The following is a 23,932-nucleotide window of genomic DNA, read 5'->3' as shown; positions in this document are numbered from 1 at the left end:
CCCCACTTTTTTCTGACAATGTATGACACTCCTGACTACTTCTACAGAAAGACCTCCAAAAGTATGCCAGTTATGTCAGTGCCTCTTTGCCCAGAGTTTTGTAGGCTGTGAGAGACACCTCGAATGAACCAGTTTCCTGTCACATGTGCTCTGTCACGCTCACACTACTCTACATGCCATCAGGATCCACCTGCTCCTCCTCTCCGACGAACTGTTGTAATGACTGACACTTATGGTTTGCAAACAGTTCATCAAAGGTACATAACACACATACACACAGGACAATTTAAACATAATTGCTGTTTATAAATAGACACAGAATTCTAATCATTAGAAATTGTGACATATCCACTGACACATTTTCCCCCATGTCTCACAACACAAAGCACATAGCTGATAAGAAGTTCATCGCATCCCTATTATCCTTTATTTTTTACAGTACATAAACCTCAGCGTGACATTGTTTGAGGGGTCAAAGGTTACCCAAATGTTATACTGTAATATTCTAAAAAAGCAGTGCTTTGCTTCCACTGCCCTTCATACTGTTTTCAAACCAAAGATTAATGACAGGTCAACCATTTCCCATACATTACATTAACTGATAGTGGCTAGAAGTGACAGAAGATATGCCAAGCAACTACAAGTACAGAAATCATTCTCTTTGTATCACATTCAATTTTGCTTCTTTGACAAGCTGTGCCCAAAGTTCTTTAGCCCAGCACATGAAAGATGCAGGAGGAAGCAGGCGAATTCATGATTTATTTAAACCGCTTTGGCGCACCGGCATGTGATGGGGTAAAACGCTTTGGAGATAGCCCAGTCGTTAACCTTTTCTACTTTATTTCATCACCCTGGATCATCCTTTAGTCTTTCTTCTCCTCCTTGTTCTCCTCATCTTCCGGGTTGTAGACGCTGACGGTGAACTCGCCAGCTTCTGTGCCGTACTTGTTCTTGACCAGGAGGGCGTATTTGCCAGAGTCAGCCGTGCTGACGGCGGCAATTGTGATGCTGGCAAACTTCCCATGCTCGAACTTGAGTTGGTAGTGGCCATCAGATATCAGCTCCTTTTCGTTCTTTGTCCAGGACACCTCAGGTACAGGCTCACCCCACACATTGCCAGTCAGGTTCAGGGACTAAAGAGAAGAAGAGGATTGCAGGGTTTTGATGTTTTTCATAAAAACTGAATTCAAAAACAGAGTTCAGAGAATTCATGGGAACGAGATCCGCCAGGGAGTGATACAATGAAATTGAAAGTGGAAGGTGAGACAAAGAGCTTAACATAATGTATAAACAAAGTGAAAATCTAATTTATTTACCTTGCCCTCTTGGATTGCAACCACATCTGGTAAGCCTCCAACAACACGAGCACGATCTAAACAAGAAATACAAGAGTGAGCCAAGAAGCAAATGTCAACCATCAGGCAGTCAGTCAACCTGTTGTGCATTTGTCCGTGTACAACATAATATTCACCTGAGTCTGACTTTCAAACTGGAGTGCACAATCCTTCATAAAACAATCTACAAAGTTTTTAACTCTACTCCATGCACGAATGAGTTTCAAATAATTTCTTCAATTCCATGTTGTGAATATTTAATTTCCAGAAAAGCCCATTTCTGTGAATGAGATCTTAATATTACGACTAGCAGACTCATGCGTCTCAAATTCCACTGAGCCAAAGTTAATTCTATTAAAAACTGAAGTATCCTCCATATCCAAGTGAATGTTACATAATTTCATAGAATGATGTCTCTTGGGAGAAACCAGAGAAGAAATAATAACTCACTTCTCTCTGCAATCGCTGCCGCCCTGCGGAAGGAACGAGACAGACATTGTCAGAAGCATCTTAAAATGGCATCACAGGCAGATGACTTGAGACCCCCCCCCCCCTTAGCTATACAATGACAGAAAACTTATTTTGAGTGTTTCTGAAAGGGCTCTCAAAGTACATAGTCTATTTTAAGTTTGTGATGCCTGTTACTATTTATTTGTGTAAACATCCTATTCAGACAGAAATACAGAATGACACAGCAGAAGGGTTGAGTCAGATGAGTTTGTTTACTTACTTGAGCCTTTGGAACTCATCAAATGCCTCTTCCCATGCTGCACAAGAAAAATAAATAAATAACTTCTTATTATTTAGTTACATACAGTAAGTGCAAAAATAGCCAAAATGAATGAGATACAGCTGTCTCATCTTTAACATCTTTCTCCTTTCAACTTTAAATCTTTTACTCACCCTGGCCAGTCAGCTCAAAGACTCTTTTTAAACCATCATTGCCATCAAAGATATCCATGGTGTATTTGCCTTTGTCCTTCTCAGTGGGCTCATTGATCTTAAGCCAGAGCTGCTCTCCTGTGACTCCAGACTTAACTCTCTCTGAGGCGGCGATCTTAGCATCTCTGATGTGGAAATGAGGAACATAGAGATCATGTAATGCAGGTCTTTTTTACTAACGAAAAAGTATACAGTGATATGATCAAGTACACTGAAAAGCACGATTCATATAGGAGAGAAGTAATTGGAGCTGACCCTTAAAATCTGCACAATCATCCCTGCATTACAAAAAAATTGAGAGATCTGATACACGTGATCTGTATCATTGCCTGCTGGTGTGGATTGTTTTCCAAGAATTCATCAGAAGATTATACTCTGGAGCTAAGAATGACACTTATAGTCAAAATAGTCCATTTTAAACACTTTCTTACTGTGCAGTATTAGTCATCGGGAACTGTCTGTGTATGGAAGCGGCAACAAAAAAATTGGACTTTGAATACTTTGGTCAAATATTCAGTTGCCATAATAGTTGCAAAATACTGATACATTTTAAGTGAATTTGTGAAGAAAACTACAAGCAGGTACACTACAGCTGTCAAAAGAGGTGACTGCTTCATACCAGAAAGGAAAAGTTTATCTGGTCAATCAGGCTTTTCTCCTGAGCATCACTTGGCCAGAACAGACTTTCCTCCTGAGTCGAGAAACCTAACCAATGCTAATTTTGCTTGAAAGCTGAAAAACTGGGTATTGGAGAAACAAGAGTGCCAGCATGATATTTGATATATTTTCTTCCTGCCATGTCCAGCGTTTATGTATTATATTTGAAATCTGCATGCTATGTGTGTCGTTTAATCTTGATTGCCTTGTCTCTGCTTTATTCTTTTCATGAGTGTCTGTCTTTGTGTGTGTGTGTGTGTGTGTGTGTGTGTGTATTTTGGAATGTGCGCTTCATGTCTCCTTAGTATTTTCTTGTTAGACTTTTTTTTTTTTTTTTTTTTTTTTTTAGTCCTTTGTGATGTTTAGTCTTGTCTGTTGTTTGTTATTAGGGTTAGGCAAAATCTGACACATTTACAACATATTGTTGTTAATTAATGTGTACTGTCCCTGATAAATAGGTGAATAAAGTCAACAAAAGCAAATATTTTACAATATTAGTCTCATTATTTCACTTAGTGTAGTTAGTGGCCATTTTTGTTATCCATCTCATGGCCACCTGACAGATTCAGGATCCAAGTTTGGTAACAACTGAATTAAACTACTTAGTTTAAAATTATTATGTTCATATTGGGTTGTGCCAGTGTTTCATGACAAGTGCTTGAGTATGACAGACAGGAAATCAGAAAAGGATGTAGCATACAGCAAGGGGATGAGGTCATTTACATACTTGTGGAGCCAACCAACACGCAGGTCTTTGTCATAATACGTAACCATGGAGTAGAGGACGATGCCATGCTCAGTACTGAGGACTTTAATTTCACTAGAGGAGTGGGCTAAAAGGAAAAGAACAAAAAACAGGTATATATTTAAATCCCATGGAAACCACATAGAGTAATGGTATATAATAATGCATACAATATTTCAATTTCTAGCTGTTAATAGTTCATGCTGAGGAAAAATATTGTACATGGTGCCCACGTGTACAATATTTTTCCATCTTGTGGTTGTCTGTAATGTGTGGTCTATGTGTGGTGCTTCATTATTGCTTGGTAAGTGTGAAGTTTAATGACTCACCAATAACCCTGAACAGCTCATTCATTATAGCTTGGTATCCTGGGAAATAATAAAAAAAAAAAAAGATGAGAACAGAACATAATGTCATATTCACTGATAACACTTTTTTTGCAAGACTAGTCCCAATGATTCCCAATTTTTCATAAATTGAAAATTAGACGTTACCTGCTTCTGTGAGATTGAAGGTGCTCTCATCTTTGCCTCTGTCGTCCATCAGTATGACCTTGTAGATACCTTCATCCTTCTTGGAGATCTAGAGTTTGAAGTAAAAGCAACTTTAGTATCCTTGAGAAAACAATGAATTCCCTTTCTACCTAAAACAGAGGAGTATACAGTATAATTCTTGGGATAGATAACAGACAGTAGAACAGCCAGACAGAGACCAACTAAACCGAAAAGGCAAGCTTTTGTCCCACCCAGGGGGCTGCAGGCGTTAAAAGGAAAACATGCAGAAGGTAAGACGAGGAGGACACATGGAGAAATTATAGTCATCAACTTATGGCAGCAAAGATTATATCCAGACTTTGGGTCTTGGCGGTGGGGGAACATCGTCTGCAGGTGGAGTTTTTTCTTCTTTTTCGTTCTGTTTCTCTTGCTTAATTACCCACTGTGAATTAGACAGATAAGCCAGTTAATGCAAATGGGAATGACAGGAGTGGCGATGAACACACCCCCTCTCCTGAGCTCATGCAATGACACTAACCCTCTCTTTATGAATAGTATTTATACAGTTCCAATGCAATCATACCTTGAAACATCAATATAACTTCACTGGCACTGACTGACAGACCAGACTGATATCCTCAAAAAAGGATAGCTTTTCCAGCTTTTAAGCATTTGAGTAAGTTGGCCAGAGGAGTTAAATCGGATAGTTAGAAATGAAGTGAATGAATTAACCACAAAGATAAACCATACACTGCATTTACACTATATGGTCATAAATGTTGAAAAGTATGACCTTTAAACCTATTATATCAAATATACAATGTCAAAATAAGAATTAAAAGGAAAAGCTTTAAAAATAGAGAGACAGTTGTACCCAATACGTCTATTCTGATTCCCGAGGATGACATGCTGATGTGCTGACTCCAGCAGCACTCCAGCAGGACTCAGGAATGTATATATTCTGAAAGTATTTCATCATTTATGATTCTGTGTGTCAGAGAGGGAGGGTTGGTAGCATAGCATCTAGTCTACATTAAGACGGAAGCATAGCTGCATCAGAAGCATCGCTTCTAACTCTTTACTCATAAGCTCACAACGCCTCACAAAGTAGGGCCTCTGTCTAATGGGCTGACCTTTCCAATATTAAAGGTCAGTTTGCCCTCCTTTCTCTCGATTTTCTTAGCATCTTCATCATCCTCCGCAATCTCAATGTTGTCCTTAGACCAGGTGATCTCAGTCTCAGGTTTGATATTTCCTATCTGTGGAGCAAAACAAGAGAAATGGGGTTAAGTTGTCTCAACTAAATTGCAACCAGTTGTGATGCTCCTACCTTTAAAAAATATTAACAGCCGTAGAAATAATCAGTTGATTTTCCTACCTTGCATTTCAACAGCACATCACATTCTGGAGTAACAGTGAAGTCAAGGTACTCGACAAAGTGAGGACCTGTGGATAGCCAATGGAAAATAATTAGAGAAACAGATTTGTGTAATTAGAGTTAAACTTATGTAAGAGAAGTAAGAGCTCTTACCTTGTTTCCTGATCCATTCTGCCCTCTCAAATTCTGATTTCTTTTGAAGCTCCCTGAATTCTGGACAACGGCAAATGTAAAGGTTATATACCAGATTCTAAACCCTTGCAATAACATTTTTTTCATAACTTTAAAATGCATCAGAAAGTCAGCTGCAACAAGAAGAAGACATGACAGCAAAGAAAAGGTTGTCTTCTGCTGCCCCTCAATGGACATATACTTTAACTGCAGTAAATGCAACACACCCAGCAGAGTATGGCTTTTAGTGTGTGCCATTAAAATTAAGCTGCAGGTTGGGGTGTCTATTCTGTATTCACATTTAACATTAATATTCTGACAAATCTGTATGCACAGCATCAATATGAAAGTAAAAATTGCATTTGAGGTCTTACCATCTCCAATGAGCACCAGACTGGTTGTACCCTTAGCTTTTCCATCCACCAAGTTAAAGGTGAACGTTCCCTCATCTGTGACCTCCAGAGAGTCCATGAACATTTCAATGATGCCGGTGGACTTGTCGAAGTTCATTGTGTATTTCTGGAAGAAATAAAGCAGAGAGAAACACCAATCCATCACTTATAAGGTTAAGATCAGTGTTTGAAAGATGATCCAAATTAGATGCGGCAATACGGGACAACATGATGAAAAGAAACAAATTAGCTTAGATTATGCTTCCTACCTTTCCCTGAGTAACGATGACGTCGTTAAAGACATACTCCACTTGGCAGGCAGAAGTGCATTTCTCCACCTGAGTCCAGAATCGCACCCGACCCTTCTCGAGCAACTCCATGGCCATTTCATTCTTGAAGGGAATAACTGGAGAGCACCATATTTGTCAAAACTTTTGTAGAACTAACTGTACTTTTTTCTATATGTACATGGTGCATGAAGTAACCACGGCTTGGTAACTACAATATCCCTGACAAAATGCCTGTAGATTGGATTTGTTGAGTAAAGTGATAATTCCCAAATCATATTCTGAACAATGCCTGTATTTAATACTAAAATAAAATAGAAATTCTTTGGTAAGTGGAAAAAAAAAGTGGTGTTAGTAACATCTGTGCTGTTGTGGGATATTCACCAGGGAACTTGTGTTCATGGCTGATGTCCAGGAGACGCATGAGACCTGTCAAATAACAACAGCAAGAGCAGCAAAATGGTGAATTTCGTGACCTCTGCCTACCCCTTTCGCATAACTCCTCCAACTAGCTTGACTGCTTTTTTCTTATTTGACAGTATTTTAGAAAAGTTTATCAAAGGTTTGAAGAATGCTACTTATCTCATACAGCCTAAAATGTTACAGCATCTCTGACAGATAAACAGAACTGAATAACAGAGCTCAATTTGATGCAGCTGTTGAAACAGGATAACAGACAGGAGCCCCTAGCACACCTTTAGCACTTACATCACCCAAAAGAAAGACATAACAAGTGAATCAAGTTTCAGGCGCAGAGATGCCAATACTGTCGGCTGACTCACCCTCCTCGGTGAGTGTGTAGCTGGAGGAGATGCCTTCAGTGTTGGTGACCACACAGGAGAAGGTGCCCAGATCCTCCAGGGAGGGACTGTTGAAGATAGCTCTGGACCTGGAGACAAGGATACATGAGGACACCAGGATGTGAGGAAAGAGGAATCAGAAGTGGAGAGTCATTTGTGTCCCAGGGAGCTGCATGACAAACTGGGAACACATGTGACACTTACTTGCCCTGTTCAGTGACAATAGTCAGACGTGAGGTGTCTGTTATGGCCTGGTAATTCTTGGACCAAACAAACTCGGAGCCTTCATTCATCTCAGAGCATTCGAAGATCATAGAGATGACGCCATCGTCATCAACGTCCACATAAATCTCTTTGGTGCCTGAAGAGAGATTAAAGGGTTACTGTGTGTGTGTGCGCATCACTGGCAGATTGCAAATTTCAGTTCTTAAACTCATGATTTCAGTCATTACAGTAGCAGGTAACATAATATAAGATACCACAGTCAGTTTACAGCTCTATAAAGAGTTAAGTCATGTATCAGTAATGAAAAAAAGCCATTTCCCCTACTTTTCCAGACCTGCATAGGAACACTATGCTACTGAATGTGTGAGTTACATAACAATCACACTCACTAGGGCGAGTGTGGGCCAGGATTGGACCTAAGACTGCGGAAGGCTTTCCAACTCCAGCAAGATTTTGAGCACGCACACGGAAGACGTAGGATGTACCAGCCTTCAGCCCAGTCACCTGCATGGGTACACAAGGAGTCGATGGGAGAGGTGGTTAAAAACAAAACTTTATTTAATATTTGACGTACATATTTCACACTAAGATACACGCAGGAAGGACATGCTGTTCAAACCACAATTTACAATTAACTGTATTCATCTGCCTCACCTTCAAGTATTTCATCTTGTTGGCCTTCTCATGGACAGCCTTCCAGCCCTTCTCTCCAGCAGAGGCCTCCTTGACATCCAAATAGTATCCATTGACAGGAGTGCGGCCATCAAATGCAGGTGGCTCCCACAGGACCACGACAGAGGTGTCACGAACCTCCAGCACATGAAGACCAACAGGTACACCTTGGTGGAGAAACGAGGGAGGGGAGTTTAGAAAGTTCTTCACTGGGCTTCTGAACAATTATAGGATACTTTAAATAATGTTGGATTCTTAGACTTTGCTGCCCACATTTAAAGAAAACATATTTTAAATACACAGTATTTACAGTATAATGAGCATTCAAAAAAAGGAATACAAATACAGTAAAAGGTATTTATATTTCAAGACGTACTTCTAAAATGTATCAACAAACCATGTTAAATCTAATCATGTAATATTTTGAGGAAAATGCACTGTTTCGGTGTTGCTTACATACGGTAACTTATAGGAAAGTCATGTTCTTTTCTGAACTATTTTTCATGAACAGAAATACATTTTGGCATAGCAAAAAAGACGTTTTCTATGTTAATGTTGTAAGTATGCACTTGAATGTGATAATCATTGCTACCACCAAAACAATTTTCTGTGCATTTATCCTGCTTTGGACCATGCTCTTATCTTCTCCTTTATCAGCTGTACTGTTTGGTATTAATTCAGTTGCATTCAGCGCTTTATGGAAACTGTTTTAAGACACTTTCATGTGATCATGCACTTGAAATTAATCTCGTCATGACTTGACTTTTGTGAATTTATTGTCTGTCTAAAGTTGTCCTATACCTGGAACAGTAATGGTCCATTCCTTGCACTCCAGAGATGCACTGGGCAGGGAAGCTTTGCTCACACCTGCCATGTTCATTGCGCGCACCTGGAACTGGTAGAAGACGTTCTCCTTCAGGTTCTCAGCCTAAAGTAAGGCAAATGCAGATAATGAGAAATTATTAAAAAAACATAATTTTTCATATAACTCTGAATTACAGGTCAATTCTAATAATTAGAGAGTAGATAAACTTATTTGTGTTTCATCATCTGCAAACAACATGACATTAAAGTCAAAGTGCAACTCAGATCACACCCTGACTTGTAACAATTTCTCCATTCACAGAAAACACACAAAAGCCAAAACAAGTTCATCATAAATTTGGTAAATCGGTGCTTGTGAAAATACTTTCCTTATAGGAGGTTGTAGTCAATGCCTGGACGTTCATTTCATGCCATTTCCCAACGACGTTTCCCTTCACAGTCCTGTAGTCCACAAAGTATCCCCTGATATCAGCACCTCCATCGTTAGCAGGCTTGGTCCAGCCCAGCACCATGTAGTCTTTGACGGCCTCCAGCAAGGTCACACCAGTGGGCTTCCCAGGAACGGCTACAAATAGAGTACATAAGCTGGTAAGCATTTACTGTAAGAGAAAAAGTTGATCAAAGAAGATCATTTCCAGATCTTCACACCCTATTTATTTACATTTCCTTGAATGACAAATTCAGTCCCATACATAATCTTATACAGATGGTTGGCATTAGCCAAATATTGCACAGAATTGACTGGTCCTTAGTGTTTAGACATCACAGCAATTACAAGTTCTACAACTGAACATGCTACATGCTTTGCGCACACAAGCAGCCAACTTGTTTAAAGGTCACTGTGATGGATAATGTACTTACGCTCAAGGCCAGAAGCAGGGTAACTCTGACGCTAAGAAAGTCTCCGACGCCAGACGAGACTCTCATGAGGTTCATGCTCTTTAAGAACACAGCGTTTAAGCCTTCACCTTGGTCATGCACCAAGAGACACCCCTGAAGAGTTATCAAATAGCAAAGCAGAACTCGAGCAAAATCTAATTTATACAGAAATCAATACCTAAAGAAATGAAAAGCATTGTGAAGCATGATCTATTTTGTTATTAACCATGTCAATAATAAATGAAAAAATGGGAAACAGCCAAATTACAAAATCCACTGTTAGTGATGAGTCTTTCAGGCAGGCACAGGCAAATATACCCACAAGCAGTCACATATAAACTGGCCAGTTGTATGCATGAAATTCAAAATATGTAGGAATTTAGCAGAGGAGATATTTGGGCAGCCAACTATATCAGAACCTTAGAGAATACATCCAAAGTAACAGAGAATAACGATTAAATATTTGTGGTTAGGAAAAGGAGTGATGAAAGTTAACAGGGTTCATGAGGAAAGACAAGTTAAGAGGATCTCATGGCTCAGCGGCAAAGAGCAGAGACGTGCAGGTCGTGTGTGAAATATATGAATTTAAAGCAGGTGTTTCGAGAAAAAAAAAAAACGAGTGCACCCTCTCAGCAGTCATTCCTGTGATAAATATGTGTTTTAAAAAAATAGCAGGGATGATGGAGCAGAGAGAGAGAGAGACATAGAGAGAGAGAGAGAGAGAATGGCTTGAATACTACTGGCAAAGTGAATAATGGAGATGAGTTATGATGAGGATACTCACAGATGGCAGCCTTTACAACCACTGCATCGGAATTGGGGGAGCTCTGGCTGTATCCAGCAGCGTTAACTGCCTTCACCCTGAACACATAGTTTGCGCCGGTGGACAGGCCATAGCACGTAAACCTAAAAACAGTAAGGAGAAAAAATGTTAAGAGTCTCCATGTCACTCAGTATGATTTTAATAACTATAGGGGAAAGAGCTAGTACCGACCAAAAGATTGGACTTTTAATAATACAAAGCTTACTTAGCGGCCTTGCTGCTCTGGAAGCAGAAATTATAGTATAAATCTCTGTGGATGGAGCCATGTGGGTTATACTAAAGCCTGGGGTAAAGAGTTAACTAATTCCATGAAGCAGTAATGCAAGCATCTTTGCTGTTTACTTAGAAAAATTGGTAACTGTAGTACCTTTGCTAATCAGCCTTGCAAACTTTCCAAAATTAAAAACGATTCTATTCAATTTTTGAAATACAAAATAACACATTCTTCCTCTTAAAAATGAAAGGATTAATTCATAATCAATAAAACACACACATTACTCAACATATATATAACACCCTGGGTGTTATTCTCTAGCTACAGCCTTACTGTGTGTGGTATGACCAGCTTATGGTAGCTAACGTTAGCAAACTTTGGGTAGATATAACTGACTGTACAACTGACGTTACTGAGTCAGTTCACTAACTTTAAATCTTCTCTAGCTGTGCTACTGTTAAATTACATTTTATTATTTTTCATTATCCACTAACTGTCATTATTTAGCAAAAGTTACACCGTGTTCCTTTAAACTCTGCCACAGCTATCTGTGGTAGGTAAGCTAGCTAGCTTGCTAATCATAGTGACAATTGAACAAAGAAAAATAAAGTAAATGACATTTCATTATCGTGACCTGTATTCCATCTTTGCATTGCCAGTTCGCAGTTACCCAATTTGAACACACAAAAAAACCCCAAAACCGTAATGTACTTTTCACCACCAGAGCAGCAACAGAAAACGGTTGTATGACAAAATCATAATTTGCTGAAAAGCTTGAGTAAATTGTGAGACAACACTTAAACTGCGTCTTTAATAGTAAAATTGCCAACCTTGTCTGCTTGACAGGTTTATTGTTGCAAGGCATCCAGACATCAGTGCCCACCACACTACATTCAATATAGTAGCCAACCAGGTGTCTGACATCCTTTGAGGCCCCCCAGGAGACCACCACTGAGGTGTCCGTGTTCCTGGTGGCCACTGGATTGCCCGGAGCAGAGGGAAGGTCTGTCAGAACGAGGGTTGTAAGAAAATAAGAAAGACAGAAAGAAAGGACGTTATACTAATTACAGTGAGCAGGGAGGGAACTTAGACAGAACTTATCTTAATGCAGAAAGCTCCAACAGTAAAAAACACCCAAATGCAGGAATGTCCTGATAAACTGTGACACCTATACATAATAGAAATGCATTTCCTGCTGGCTCACCCAGTTTATCTCCGACAGTGATTTCTCCTGTGGATGCAGAGGGCTCGCCCACGCCCGCGGAGTTGCAGCAGCGCACACGGAAGCTGTAGGATTTACCCTCTGCCAGGTCAAACAGGGCAAAGCGGGGAGATTTGACTGGCATGCTAGTGTTCACCCTCTGCCAGGTGTCTGTCCCTGAAATACACTGAGGTTGACAGAGGGCCAGGGACGTGTCAGAGAGAGAGAGAAGATAACATGACAGTAGTGAGTGATATCTGGCAATTGGAATTTAAAACACACTTTAAAAAGGTAAGGTATGATGGTTATCCTGGTTATCCTTGATTACTGATATCCTTGTCTTTGCTTATTAGTGATCAAGTCACAAGACGTCGTGACTTAGAGGAGTGATTCTACACCTACTGGACATGTGACCTCTTATGACAAACTGTGATATTTAGTAGCCAACCTCTTTTTTTTCCCCCTTGTTTCATTTGGATAATTTTTGAAAGGTAAGGATTAGAAGAAATTAAGAAAAATCAAAAAGAATTTGGTGCAGCAGAAAGATAAATATTCTCCTTTCCCTTCCTTTTTATTTTAATGGCTAATTTAACATCTGGCCAAGTGGCACAAACATTCTAAATAACACACAGATCAATGTACACTGTCCCTGTAAAATAAATAAAAATCCTAATAATCATCTTGCAACCCCTCAGATGTGTCTTGAGAACCCTTTGTAGGGTCCCGATCCCCAGTTTGGGAACTGTCAGGTAATTCAGCTCAGGTAATTTGGTATTGAAGTATTAGCAGTGTTTCAAAGAATTTTTTTTTTTTTTTGTAACTAATGTATTTCTATATTACAACATAATTTTATTTCAAAGCCAGTTGCAAGAGGCAGTTAACCATTTCTCCTCACCTTCTCAATATAATACATAACTCCTTCATGACCTCTCTGGACCGGGGGCTTCCAGGCGAGCACCACGTAGCTCTTGGTTGCCTCAGTAACCACAACATCGGAGGGTTCTCCCGGGATAACGCCCACTGAAGAGGCAAGAGGACCCTCATATTATTTGGAGGAAGTCACTTTAACCAAGGGACTTGATCTATAAGTTGGTGCGAGACACTTGGGCTGGATATCATTTGAAAAATTTCATTACTGATACCAAAACAATCCTTTTTTCAATACCTTAGTTCCAGGAATGTAATCATGTTTTTCTACATACCTACATTTAAGATAATATGTCAGACTTCTCCAATAAACACTGTTTAATGTTCTCTCAACACAAGCAGCCATACAAGAACCTTGCCTGAGTAAAATAAAGTCTAAAACTATAAAAACTTTCCTGATTTATATCAAGAAATTTCTATCAAAGAATCAGTAAACTAGACTACAAATTTGAGCAGAGGTTTGATGCAGGATTTTGATACTTGACAGTTCTTACCCAGCTCTTTAAGTCGGTATAAAATGTTCACTATTAACTGCTGACCCATCTGAATATTACAATGTCTGACAAGATGACTCCTTAATGTATTTATTTCCTTCTACCATTGTGATAACAGAGTTTGATGTTATCATACCAGCGGAGTCCTCCTCTGTAAACTTGATCATCCCGGTCCAAGGAGCTGAGGGGCCAGCTGTTGGGAAAAATAAAACAAATAAATTAAAAAAACGCAGTTGTTGGCTTCGTTGCAGCATGTCAGCAGTAATCTGGTTTTTTACTCTTGCCTCTGAGGCGAGCTCTGTCGGAGGGATCCATGGCGACCACGGCCTCGGAGACGCGGGACGGACGGCTGACTCCTGCATGGTTCAAGGCCTGTACCCTAAAGATGTAAGAACGGCCCTCCACCAGCCCTGTGACAGGGAAGCGGGCGTACTTCACTGGGGTATCGTTACACTGAGCCCAGTGTTGGGTGCCCACCTCACACCTGACAACACAAAACACATACAGGTACTGCATAAATTAGATTTGTGAACACCACTAGCAACACTTTGATTTGATTATCAGGAAAACATATTTCCACTGCATAAGAGTTTCTTATAAATTGATTTTAGGAACCATCTCTCTCATTAGGGCTTGATTGATATTTACAGTGGTTGCTACAGAAATTAACTGCTCTTCATTGATATTATCTGCCTACACAGTAACGGAATGACTGACTGACAGTTACAGTAGGCAGGTGGGAATGCGTGTAGGCGTTATTTATCTGGAAGGTAACATTTATCTGTCAAGCTGCCAGTTCAACAGAAATCTGGGAGGAACTTGGGCAAGTGCCACGTGCCCTCATAACATTTTCAACATAGAAATACGAAAAAATAAGGCCAGTTTTCCTGTATTTCCTGTATATAGAATTGTGTAATAGGCTAACTAAATTGATGAAACTGAATGATACTTTCATGATTTCATTTGAAACATGGACAAAATATTGTAAGACCCCTGGACAGTGAACTGACCAACCTGTCGACGTAGTATCCCAGGATGTGGCTGCTGCCCTCCACCGCTGGCTGCTTCCAGGTCACCACCACATAGTCCTTGTTGGCATCATGACAGCGCACATCCAAGGGGGCCACCGGAACCCCCTCCACCTCCACATCGGCATCTGGCATGGCGAGGTGCACACACACATACACACACACACACACACACACACACACTTGTAAGTAGTGCTGTTTCTAAATCAGGCTGATCTCCATTACATACTCAGCTTCCATTTTCCTGACCTACTTAGGCCTTGACAGTACAGTATATGTGGCAGTGCTGTATCTTGCTATGATAAATTAGTTTATATCTTGGTGACATAAGAGGGAGATTCTAAAGATTCCCCGTTATGCATAAACCAGCAGATTTTAATGCAACAGAACACACTCTGTGGTAACTTTCCTGACATGCAGACAGATATAGAAGCAGCATGCCTCAGGGGAAACCAAACACCTCAGAGAGAGCGTCGTGTCACTTAAAGACACAGCAGAATTGAACAGTTCCCTTCCAAATCTGTATGTGTGGTAATCTGTAATATGTTGCTTTACTTTGCACAAAACACCGCTGATCAAAACTATACAATTCAGCAGACTTGTGGTTCAGCAGCTTCATAGATTAATTCAATTTCCAATCTAATACAAAACTAAAAAGCTAAATTTCAAAAGTCCCTCTTTTTGCAATTAAATTGACGGCTGTAGTTGAAATATCCATCGGCTACTTTACCTCTGACGAACACAAAAGAAGAGTATGTTTCAAAGCCAGATTTGGTGTTGACACGCAGGGTGTACATGCCCTCATCTTCCTTGTTGAGGTGGACAAGCGTGAGTGTGGCACGTTCCCCAGACCAGTGGGTGTGTACCCATTTAGAGGGCTTCAAGGGCACAGCTGATGGGAGAAGTCAAAACAAAAGAGGCGTGATTGGCTCTACATAGTGCAATACTTATGGTAAAATACAGTTCATAAAAAGGAACATTAGGCACCGTTTCCATTTTAATCTGTAACTTACAGTTTCTGTACCACACGACCTCAGGCTGGTATTTCTTCACAGTTGGATAAACGATGACAGTGCAGCCCAGACTCAATGTCTCGCCCTCGCGGCCAAAGGCCACTTCGAATTTGTCAATGATGGTGGTCTCAAAGGTAACACCATGCTCCAGGCAGAAACCATCTGCAGAGATGAAGGGGAAATGCAAAATTAGAATCACTACTATTAAAAGCAAATATGACGGCAGGACAGCAGAGTCACTACCCATCTCCCGCTGCAGACTAAAATCCGACCTTTTCAGGTGGCAGTTACTTATGTCTCATTAAAAAAAAAAAAAAAAAACTTTAAGCACTTGTACTGTAGCACTGAACATGTTTGCAGTCATCTGTTTTTTAGGCATACACACACAGTTTTGGATGATAGCCCGCTCTTGCTCCTACAAGTTTGAATGCACTCACTGTGAGTTGCTTTTCAACAAAAGCATCTGCCAAATAAATGTAATGTCAAATTGATATGGCAAACAGTTGTCTAGTTACACAATCAGCGAGCTGCTAAGTGCAAGGCAGGTAGCACACAGTGTGTTTATGAGAGCTTCAGCATGCTGATGAGGGTGGTTAGACTGAAACAGTAGGGTCAAAAAACCAAAACAATGAGCCGAAAGAAGCTAGAATGCGGGGAACTGCAAAGTTGAGTGATAATTCTCTGAGGCTTCATCAATAAGAGCGGCCCCTTTTTCACTTCACATAGTAATTTTTTGTGTTGTTGATATAATTAACTGCATTAATATATTTTGATTAATGCAGTTTTTAGTTCTACTTTTTTATTTTATGTCTTATGTAGAGCACTTTTAATTACCCTGTGTATGTGAAATGTCAAACGTGCTATACACATAAAGTTGCCATATTTTACTTGAAAACAAAATAAAATTAAAACTGACTCACGTGGTTTAGGATCAAGTGGGCCTGCTTCCTCACCCTCCTGGAACCCTGTGGAGAAATATATCAGTCAGTAACCTTGTTGTAGCAGTAACAAGAGAGTTCTCTATTACACATTTGACAATAGTACAATACACACAGAGACACATTCTGGCCCCAGAAGTAACTTTTTATTTGAACAAGAGCTTTAGGATTTGTTGTTTTTCCACTGGTGCCATCCAACCCCTGAAAAAGACTCTATAGACACAAGGCACAACGGGATCATGTTGTGTTTACAATGGCACTATTTTAAACCTTGACTTTAAACTGCGACCACTAACTGAAGGAACAGGAGCTGCTACAGAGATGGCAACAATTATCTGCAACAAAAATAGTTACCTACTTTTGACAACAATGGTAGCCATAGAGGAAACTTCTCCTTTCACATTGAGGGCAGAAATGTGATACAGAGCGGTGTCGAGGAAATCGCAGCTGAAAATAAAATATGCACACATGATGAATTACTGGCATCTCGACTGCATTTAACATTCTGCAGAATATTTTCAAGAAAAAACATTATTTTTGGGGTAATGTGCATTTTGGGTGCATCTCATTAATTCTAACTGAGGTCATGCAGTGTGAGCTGGATGATTACCTACTTCTTGATCTCCAGGGAGTGCATGTTGTAATTGCTCTCGGCTGTGTACTTCTCAGGGTGGGCCTTGGCATCAATTAGCACATTGTTTTTGTACCTTGAAGACAGCAGAAAGACAGCTGGTTTATTTTTACCATCGTCCTCAGAGTCTGTAATTGCAGAGGAGTGTGTGTTCATGCTTCGACTGAGGAAAATAGACTTGGCTGATGACAAGAGCTTTGGGTGGAAACTTCTTCACACATGACTGATTGCTCTCATCAGCATCTTTCTTTCTTGTGACTCAGAGAAGGTGGGGACCAGTTAACTTGGAACTCATCTTACCAAGCAACCCTGGGTTTGGGCCACCCGGCCAAAGTGCAGTGCAGCTTGACAGTCTTGCCTTCCCAGACAGTCTGTCCACGGGGCTTAATGATAAACTCTGGAGGGTGTGTCAGGCTGTCTGTGTTCATTTTCCTACGAAACTCTGCCCACTCCTCCATCTATGCAGCAAGAGAGTGAAGCCAGAATCTGATATTTAGTGCAGTACTAGTTCTAGGCTTTATATGAGAGACTATTCTACCTTATCTCTGCAAATCAATCAAACAAAAGAATGAAAAGGATTTACCGTCTTGCTCACTTCCAGATGTTCGGCGGATTCCCGGACATGCTTTGTCCTGGTTTTCTTCTCCACTTTTATATCCAGAGCCTCCCTGGCCTCCCTGACAAATAGGTTCCTCATTGCCACATAGTTAATCCCCTCTTCCGTAACCTCTTCCTGGGCCTCCATCAGACCCCGAACCACGTCATGACTAAAAGAAAACAAACCACCATGGTTTGATAAAGGCTTGAAAGGGAAGTGTCTTAAAAACATGTTCGGTATCAGTAACTGCAAAGAAAACATGTATTAATAGTAGTGTTCTTTCACGATTAACTTATTATTCGCTGTCATGTGTCATATGTTTGGCACTTTGTTCACTCACTTGGCTCTAAATACAGGAATAACATAGCCGATAACTTCTTTGTCTGTGTCCATCGCCAGGTAGGTGCGTTTGGCTCTCTTGGGTAGCGGGCTCAGTTTAACCACCTCCTGCCCCTTCTCTGTCTTCACAGAGGTCTTCAGGCTTGGAGGTAACAGACAACAATCACATCACGTATTCTACAAATTCAGACATCAAAAGTCATTCCCAATTACAGTATTTTACTTACACATTCTATCCAACATTCAAATCCAACAATCAGTAGATCCTACTAACTAAGTTTTGCACTGAGTGGCATGTTCTTTCATAACAATGAACCAATGAACATGGGCAGTGCAGTTAATTTTGATTCAATTCTACATAGACCGTTCTGCAGCTTTAAACACTAATTATAGTGCCAAATGTCTATTAATGCGCAACTGAACAAATGCACTATTCACTCCTGTTCAATAACGCTTGCTGTTAACAACAATGCCCCACGGTTTTAGGAAATTACTGAGCCTTTTCTTTAAAACAAAACTATATACTTGTGCCTCTCTTAAAAAGACTTAAGCCCTCAGCGGGAACAATTGGGCTTGGGGGCTGTGTAGGAAAGTCTTGAGAGATGTTCTAACACTTTGTTGGTTTTGATAGATTCTACCTTCATGAAGGTTATGATTTTCAATATTTGTTGAAACACTGCTGAAACTTTTAGAGACGTATTATTTAAGATGTATGATCATTTTGGAGGCTTCAGTTTATGGTGCTGATAAACTATATTGCATTGTACTGAAAGGTGTTTTTAATATTTTGTCCACCCACCAAAACAATGAATGTTGGCTAACTGTTGTAGTTTTAGCTAGGTGTACCTAATAAACTAATGACTAAATGTATGTACCACAAGTGTTTGTGATGATAAAAATCTAATCAAAGACAGTTACATAAAAACACAGCCAGAATATGCTATATAGTCCAGTTCTGTCCACCCTGACTACCAGGACCCTGACAGTTTTACCTATCAGCCTCTCAGGCTTCCCTATTGTCAGCTCGGTTTATAAATGGAGCCAGAACTGGTGGATTCGAAAGGCAGCAGATTCGAAAGGCTCATTGTAAAGCCCTGCTTTCACTCATAATCTCCGCCAAGTCCGCCCTAGTCTCTCCATTTGGCCTGGAGGAGCAGCGGTGCAGCATGGCTTTGATGAACTCTATTCCATACTGGCGAGGCAGCATCAAGTCAGTGGAAGGGGCTGAAAGCACAGCAGTGACAGACAGATGGAGAGAGTCTCACAAAAGATTTCTGCAGTGCCAAGAGGTTATTTCTACTGCTGACTCACCAACTGTTTGGAAAGGAAGCCTTTGGTTCAGAAAGTCAAAGGTATAAAAAGTTTTGGTGCTGATAAAAGCATTTAATTCTTTACAGTCTGAGGAAGCTTCAGTGTGTGTCAATCTCAAAATCTGAATAATAAAAGTACCAACTTCTTAAATCAATGATTGCCAGCAGAATCGAGGTGTGAAATCTACCAAGAAAATTTTACTTGTTAATCTACTTGATTGGCAAACTGAACCAAGGTGATTAACTATTAAAAGTCCTCGGAAGCCAGTATACAATCATTTACAATTTCATAGCTTCCATACAGTGTCTTTACAGTCGGCCTAGTGGCAGTGTCTCATGTCCTTTCTACAGAAATAGCTCGGCTGTCCATGAATATATCTGGCAGCCATTGACTACAGCTGAAATTCCTTCCCTTGACCCCATTTTGAAAACTATCACGGTTCCAACATGTACACTGAGCCCTGCAGCTTGAAGGACAAAGAAACTCTGACCATATTACATGTTGACCAGTGTTAGTAACACACATGGAACATACATGACGTTCTGCGCTTGGCAGCTATTGATTTTGGACTTATTGCGATAGATCTGATAACCTTCCTTTCAGACAAACCGTACGCTAGACTTTGAATATACTTTGATCGATCCTTGTTTGATTCCAACACAGAATTTCCCATAAAAGTGAAATTAAATAAAAATTAGCATACAAATGACTGTGTATACCAGTACACCCATGGCGAATTCCTCGCCAACTTCCAGTGACATGTCCTGGGTTTTTGCTAATGTTTATCCCTGCAGCAAAGCTGTGTCAGAAACCTAAGGCTGGAAAGGGCAGTAATCTATAGCTCATATCTTATATTAGGGCTGCAACTAAGAATTATTTTCATTATTGATTAATATGCTAATTATTTTCCTTATTAATCAATTTACTGTTGGGTCACTAAAATAGCAGGAAATGGTGAGTACAGGTTGAATTTTTAGAATTGCTTATTTTGTATGATCAATGGTCCCTGAGGCAAATAAATGAATTAAAAGAAAAAGAAGGTGGAAACAATAAATATTTTAAATATTTCCTCGAAAAAAAATGACCTAGCCAATTAATTGATAATCATAAATGTGCAAATTAATTTGTTCCAGCTTTATCCTATATTGTAATCGCCTTTGTACAATTGCCTTCATTGGGCTTTGTGTTCCTGTGTTTCAAAGGCTCCTGTGCAGGGTCTAGAGATACTAGTTAATTTCAGAATACACAAGCACAATATTATAGCAAAGTGAATCTAATAGTTACCAACATTAAAACAGCCCCAGAGCTGTAGATGTAAGACTTGACCGTTGGACTAGACAAGGACGTAAGTCAAAAACAAGGGCTTCAGCCTTGACTAGGACTTGACCGCTTTGAGATTTCACTTAATTGAGACTCAACTTTTCTTACAAATTTGACTTGACATTTGACAGAAAAACCACTCAAATCTTAAGTACTGAGCTGGTAAAAACATGGAACAATTAAAAAAGTGAATAAATGAATGCATCACTGTCACACAGGCTATTTTCTATTAGTAAAGGCCTTGGTATTGAAATGAGTTTTGTAAAATTAACAGCTTGGAAAATAAAACGTTCAGCGTTCAGAGGGCTGAAAGACTTGCATTTTCATTGCACATTGCAACTGAAGACTAGGGAATAGACTAACACTGAAAGACCTGAGAATTCATTTGAACTTGCTCCCTTAGACTCAAAAAAAGGCTCAAGGAGTATAAAATGTGTTCCCTGACATGATAATAGGTGAACGTCTATGGGTAGATGAAGACCAGAGGAGGGGCAAGACACCTGCACTCCATGAAAACTCTTTGAGCTGCATGTTTTTTTTCCCCCCTCTCCTACTGCTGACAATACTTCACATAAGACCCAAAGTACAGTGCTGAATATTTGAAAGAGGTCTGCTTGAATGCATTCATCACTTCCCCTGGTTATGGACGTGGCAGGTTACATCAAGAGAGCGTCATTTTTTATTTCACACTCTCCAAATGTTAACCATCAGCGTCTGTGTCACTCCCATCCTCTTACCGATGGCTGGAGGTCTTGTAAGTCGTGAACGACTGCTTGCTAACAGACGACTTGGTGCTCTTGCAATAGCTGCTCTCATAGTGATGCTGCTGCTGCTTCTTCTCATGTAGTTGATGGTGTTGGTGATGGTGATGGTGATGCTGCTGCTGCTGCTGCTGCTGCAGCTGCTGCGTCACTTGTAATGATCCTGACATCCTGAGGGCCACTGCGCCAACTTGTAATGTCAGATTCTCCTTTAATTTACCAGCTCTGTAAATCAATCTCATTGTTATTATTATAGACTGATTTCTGAATCGGGGGTTAGCTTAGGGCAGGAAGTGGTGGTTAGGTTTTAGGAAAGGCAACCAGCAATAGTTAAAAATATGTTTTTTACAAAGTAAAGATGGCGTTATGATTTTTATTTTGTGTGAGCATGTGAAGCGTTAGCTCTGGTTAAAATCTAATTCTACTGTGTTAAATGAAGAAGCAGCGGGTAATAAATCAACTCTAATGTGTCTTTAAAAATAATGTCAGGATTTAAATGATAAAATCACCTCCACACATGGAAATATAAAAGGTTTTGTGATGAACTGGGGAACAAAATGTGGTTAGATCTGATAGCTGAAGAGAGGATCCGCTGTAAAAAGGGTCAAACGTTATGTGTGGGAATGTTTTGATTAGTTTGCCAGCTTTGGCTGATTATAGTGATATTACACTCAATAGGTACAAAGACTGTAACACATTATGCTCATTATTATCTAAATTGTTGATTATTTTCTTGATTATTCATTTGAAATATAAAATGTCAGGAAATAGTGAAAATTGCCCGTCACAATATCCTAAAGCAACTGTTGACATATTCATCCTGCTTGTTTTGTCCAAACAACAGTTCAAATCCCAGAGGTTTTCAGTTCAGTGTCATAGAAAACAGGCAGATTTTCACTTTTAAGAAGCTGGAATTAGTGAATGTTTGTCTTTTTTTTTTTTTTTTTCTAATCAAAAATGCCAGACAGTTAATAGATTTCCAAAACTGTTGCTTCAATTAATCAACTAATCAACTAGTTTGAGTCTAGGAGGTACTGCTAAAGTTAGACAGCTTGAAAACACAAAACAGCCTCATCACCGTGTAACGTGGTAAGGTAATTATAAGATCGGCAGTTAATGACAACAGAGTTAAACCTGTATTTCCTGATCTCTGTTTTCCTTATGTCTTTGGGCAATAAATAGAGCAGGCAGTGTACACCTCTTTAATTGTCCAGAAGCTACAGACTGTAAACCGGAATGTAAGCCATGAGCATTGACTGCTGAGATGTAAAAGCAAATGTTAATAGAAGAGATAAGCTCTTCTTCATTGAGGATGAAATTTCACTGCAAGGACACATGGAGTCTAATCTACAAGAACACAGTAGCTTAATGAGCAAAAGCCTGTTAGTATGAAGGACAGTAAAAATGCATGAATTAAAGATATTAAAAAATAAATAAATAAGTAAAATTAAACAAATAAAAGAAATCAATAAAGAGATTGAAAGTAGGCCTAAGGCCTTACTGATTTGGAATTTTAAAATATGAGCAAATGAAATAAACTACAATAACAATTTCTCAGTATTAGAGACAAACTTATTAATAATATGTATCACTCACCACAAATAAGAATCCACCAGTCCACAACAATTAAAAAATAAGAGAAGGGGTGTGCTATTCCAAAAGTAGCCAAAGCAAGTCCGGATCCAGGCAAAGCAGCAGGGTGAGGGGCAGTGGACAGGACAGCAGTCCACAGAACAAAAATAATGCTGCCACTCGGCAGAATGCACAAGACACCGTCAGGACCTTTTAAGGCTGGGGTAGTTTTAAATTTAGACCATGAGGGCATGTGAAGGGCCAGAGGGCGAGCTGAGGAGCGTCTCCAAGGCCCGGCCCCTCCGCTGCGCTCAGTACCTCAGCGGGAACAGTGGGCATTTCCGGTCTGACATCGTAGGTGTTGTAAAGTAGCAGAATTAGATGGCAGCTCAGGGGCTGTTTGCGCGGGATGAAATGACTCGTTTCAAAAGGTCTTCAAAGGGCCATCGTTTAGACGACGGCCAAAAGCCATTGGAGCCACTAGTGCCCTGTCTGGACAGGGGAAAAAAACCCAAACAAAATTAAAGTTAAAAAAAAAAAATATATATAAACACATATATGTGTATAAACTCTTATGGCCGGGCTAAACCAACCAAAATGTTACCCCCATACCACTCTTCTCGATTTCCCTAAAAAGTTCTGTTTCTCAACTTAATTTTTTTTTTTTTAGATCAATCTACATTCATCCTGTTCTACAAAATCAAGTACAAGTGGGTCATTTGTATGACAATTGAATATTCACGCACCAAAACACAACAAAAAATACTCCGCGGAGTCCTGATTTGGGCAATTAACACAAGTTTGTCAAGCAATTGCTGCCACCTGGTGATGAAACATGTTAACCACAGCCTTTGTTGTTTCGGCAAAGAAATGTTAAAGATAAGAGCTGTATTTATGTAGCATCTTCACCAGTACCCTCACACACGCCAATTAAACTCATTCATCTAATCCAACGTAAAAA

At 39.9% G+C, this 23,932-nt stretch overlaps 1 protein-coding gene across 4 annotated transcripts; it reads right to left on the bottom strand.

Annotated features, from left to right (window-relative positions):
- Positions 1 to 404: 404 nt before the first annotated feature.
- myom1a (myomesin 1a (skelemin)) lies at positions 405 to 23,914 on the bottom strand. 4 transcript variants are annotated; one of them, XM_040143125.1, is made up of 39 exons: positions 23,718 to 23,914; positions 22,996 to 23,463; positions 21,376 to 21,624; positions 18,009 to 18,149; positions 17,654 to 17,837; positions 17,371 to 17,528; positions 17,054 to 17,146; positions 16,798 to 16,886; positions 16,422 to 16,466; positions 15,502 to 15,663; positions 15,219 to 15,380; positions 14,475 to 14,616; positions 13,745 to 13,944; positions 13,597 to 13,653; positions 12,935 to 13,059; positions 12,043 to 12,226; positions 11,669 to 11,843; positions 10,586 to 10,707; positions 9,291 to 9,487; positions 8,899 to 9,025; positions 8,080 to 8,264; positions 7,815 to 7,929; positions 7,405 to 7,561; positions 7,183 to 7,289; positions 6,785 to 6,829; positions 6,383 to 6,519; positions 6,096 to 6,240; positions 5,704 to 5,763; positions 5,551 to 5,618; positions 5,306 to 5,431; positions 4,531 to 4,614; positions 4,173 to 4,260; positions 4,008 to 4,046; positions 3,661 to 3,766; positions 2,238 to 2,401; positions 2,065 to 2,101; positions 1,785 to 1,807; positions 1,317 to 1,372; positions 405 to 1,133 (listed from the first exon to the last, which is right to left on the bottom strand). In XM_040143125.1, the coding sequence occupies exons 3-39, from the start codon at positions 21,567 to 21,569 to the stop codon at positions 864 to 866; spliced, it is 4,569 nt and encodes a 1,522-aa protein (XP_039999059.1). In that variant the 5' UTR covers positions 21,570 to 21,624; positions 22,996 to 23,463; positions 23,718 to 23,914; the 3' UTR covers positions 405 to 863. The 4 variants fall into 4 exon arrangements, with proteins under 4 accessions (XP_039999059.1, XP_039999061.1, XP_039999062.1 ...); XM_040143127.1 differs by lacking the exon at positions 4,531 to 4,614; XM_040143128.1 differs by lacking the exon at positions 21,376 to 21,624 and having other exon boundaries at positions 23,718 to 23,913.
- Between the last annotated feature and the right edge of the window lie 18 nt (positions 23,915 to 23,932).

Source organism: Xiphias gladius, chromosome 14 (assembly GCF_016859285.1).
Source record: "Xiphias gladius isolate SHS-SW01 ecotype Sanya breed wild chromosome 14, ASM1685928v1, whole genome shotgun sequence".
Lineage (NCBI taxonomy): Eukaryota > Metazoa > Chordata > Actinopteri > Istiophoriformes > Xiphiidae > Xiphias > Xiphias gladius.
The sequence above is the reverse complement of the archived record's forward strand: the minus strand, read 5'-3'. Positions and strand labels throughout refer to the sequence as shown.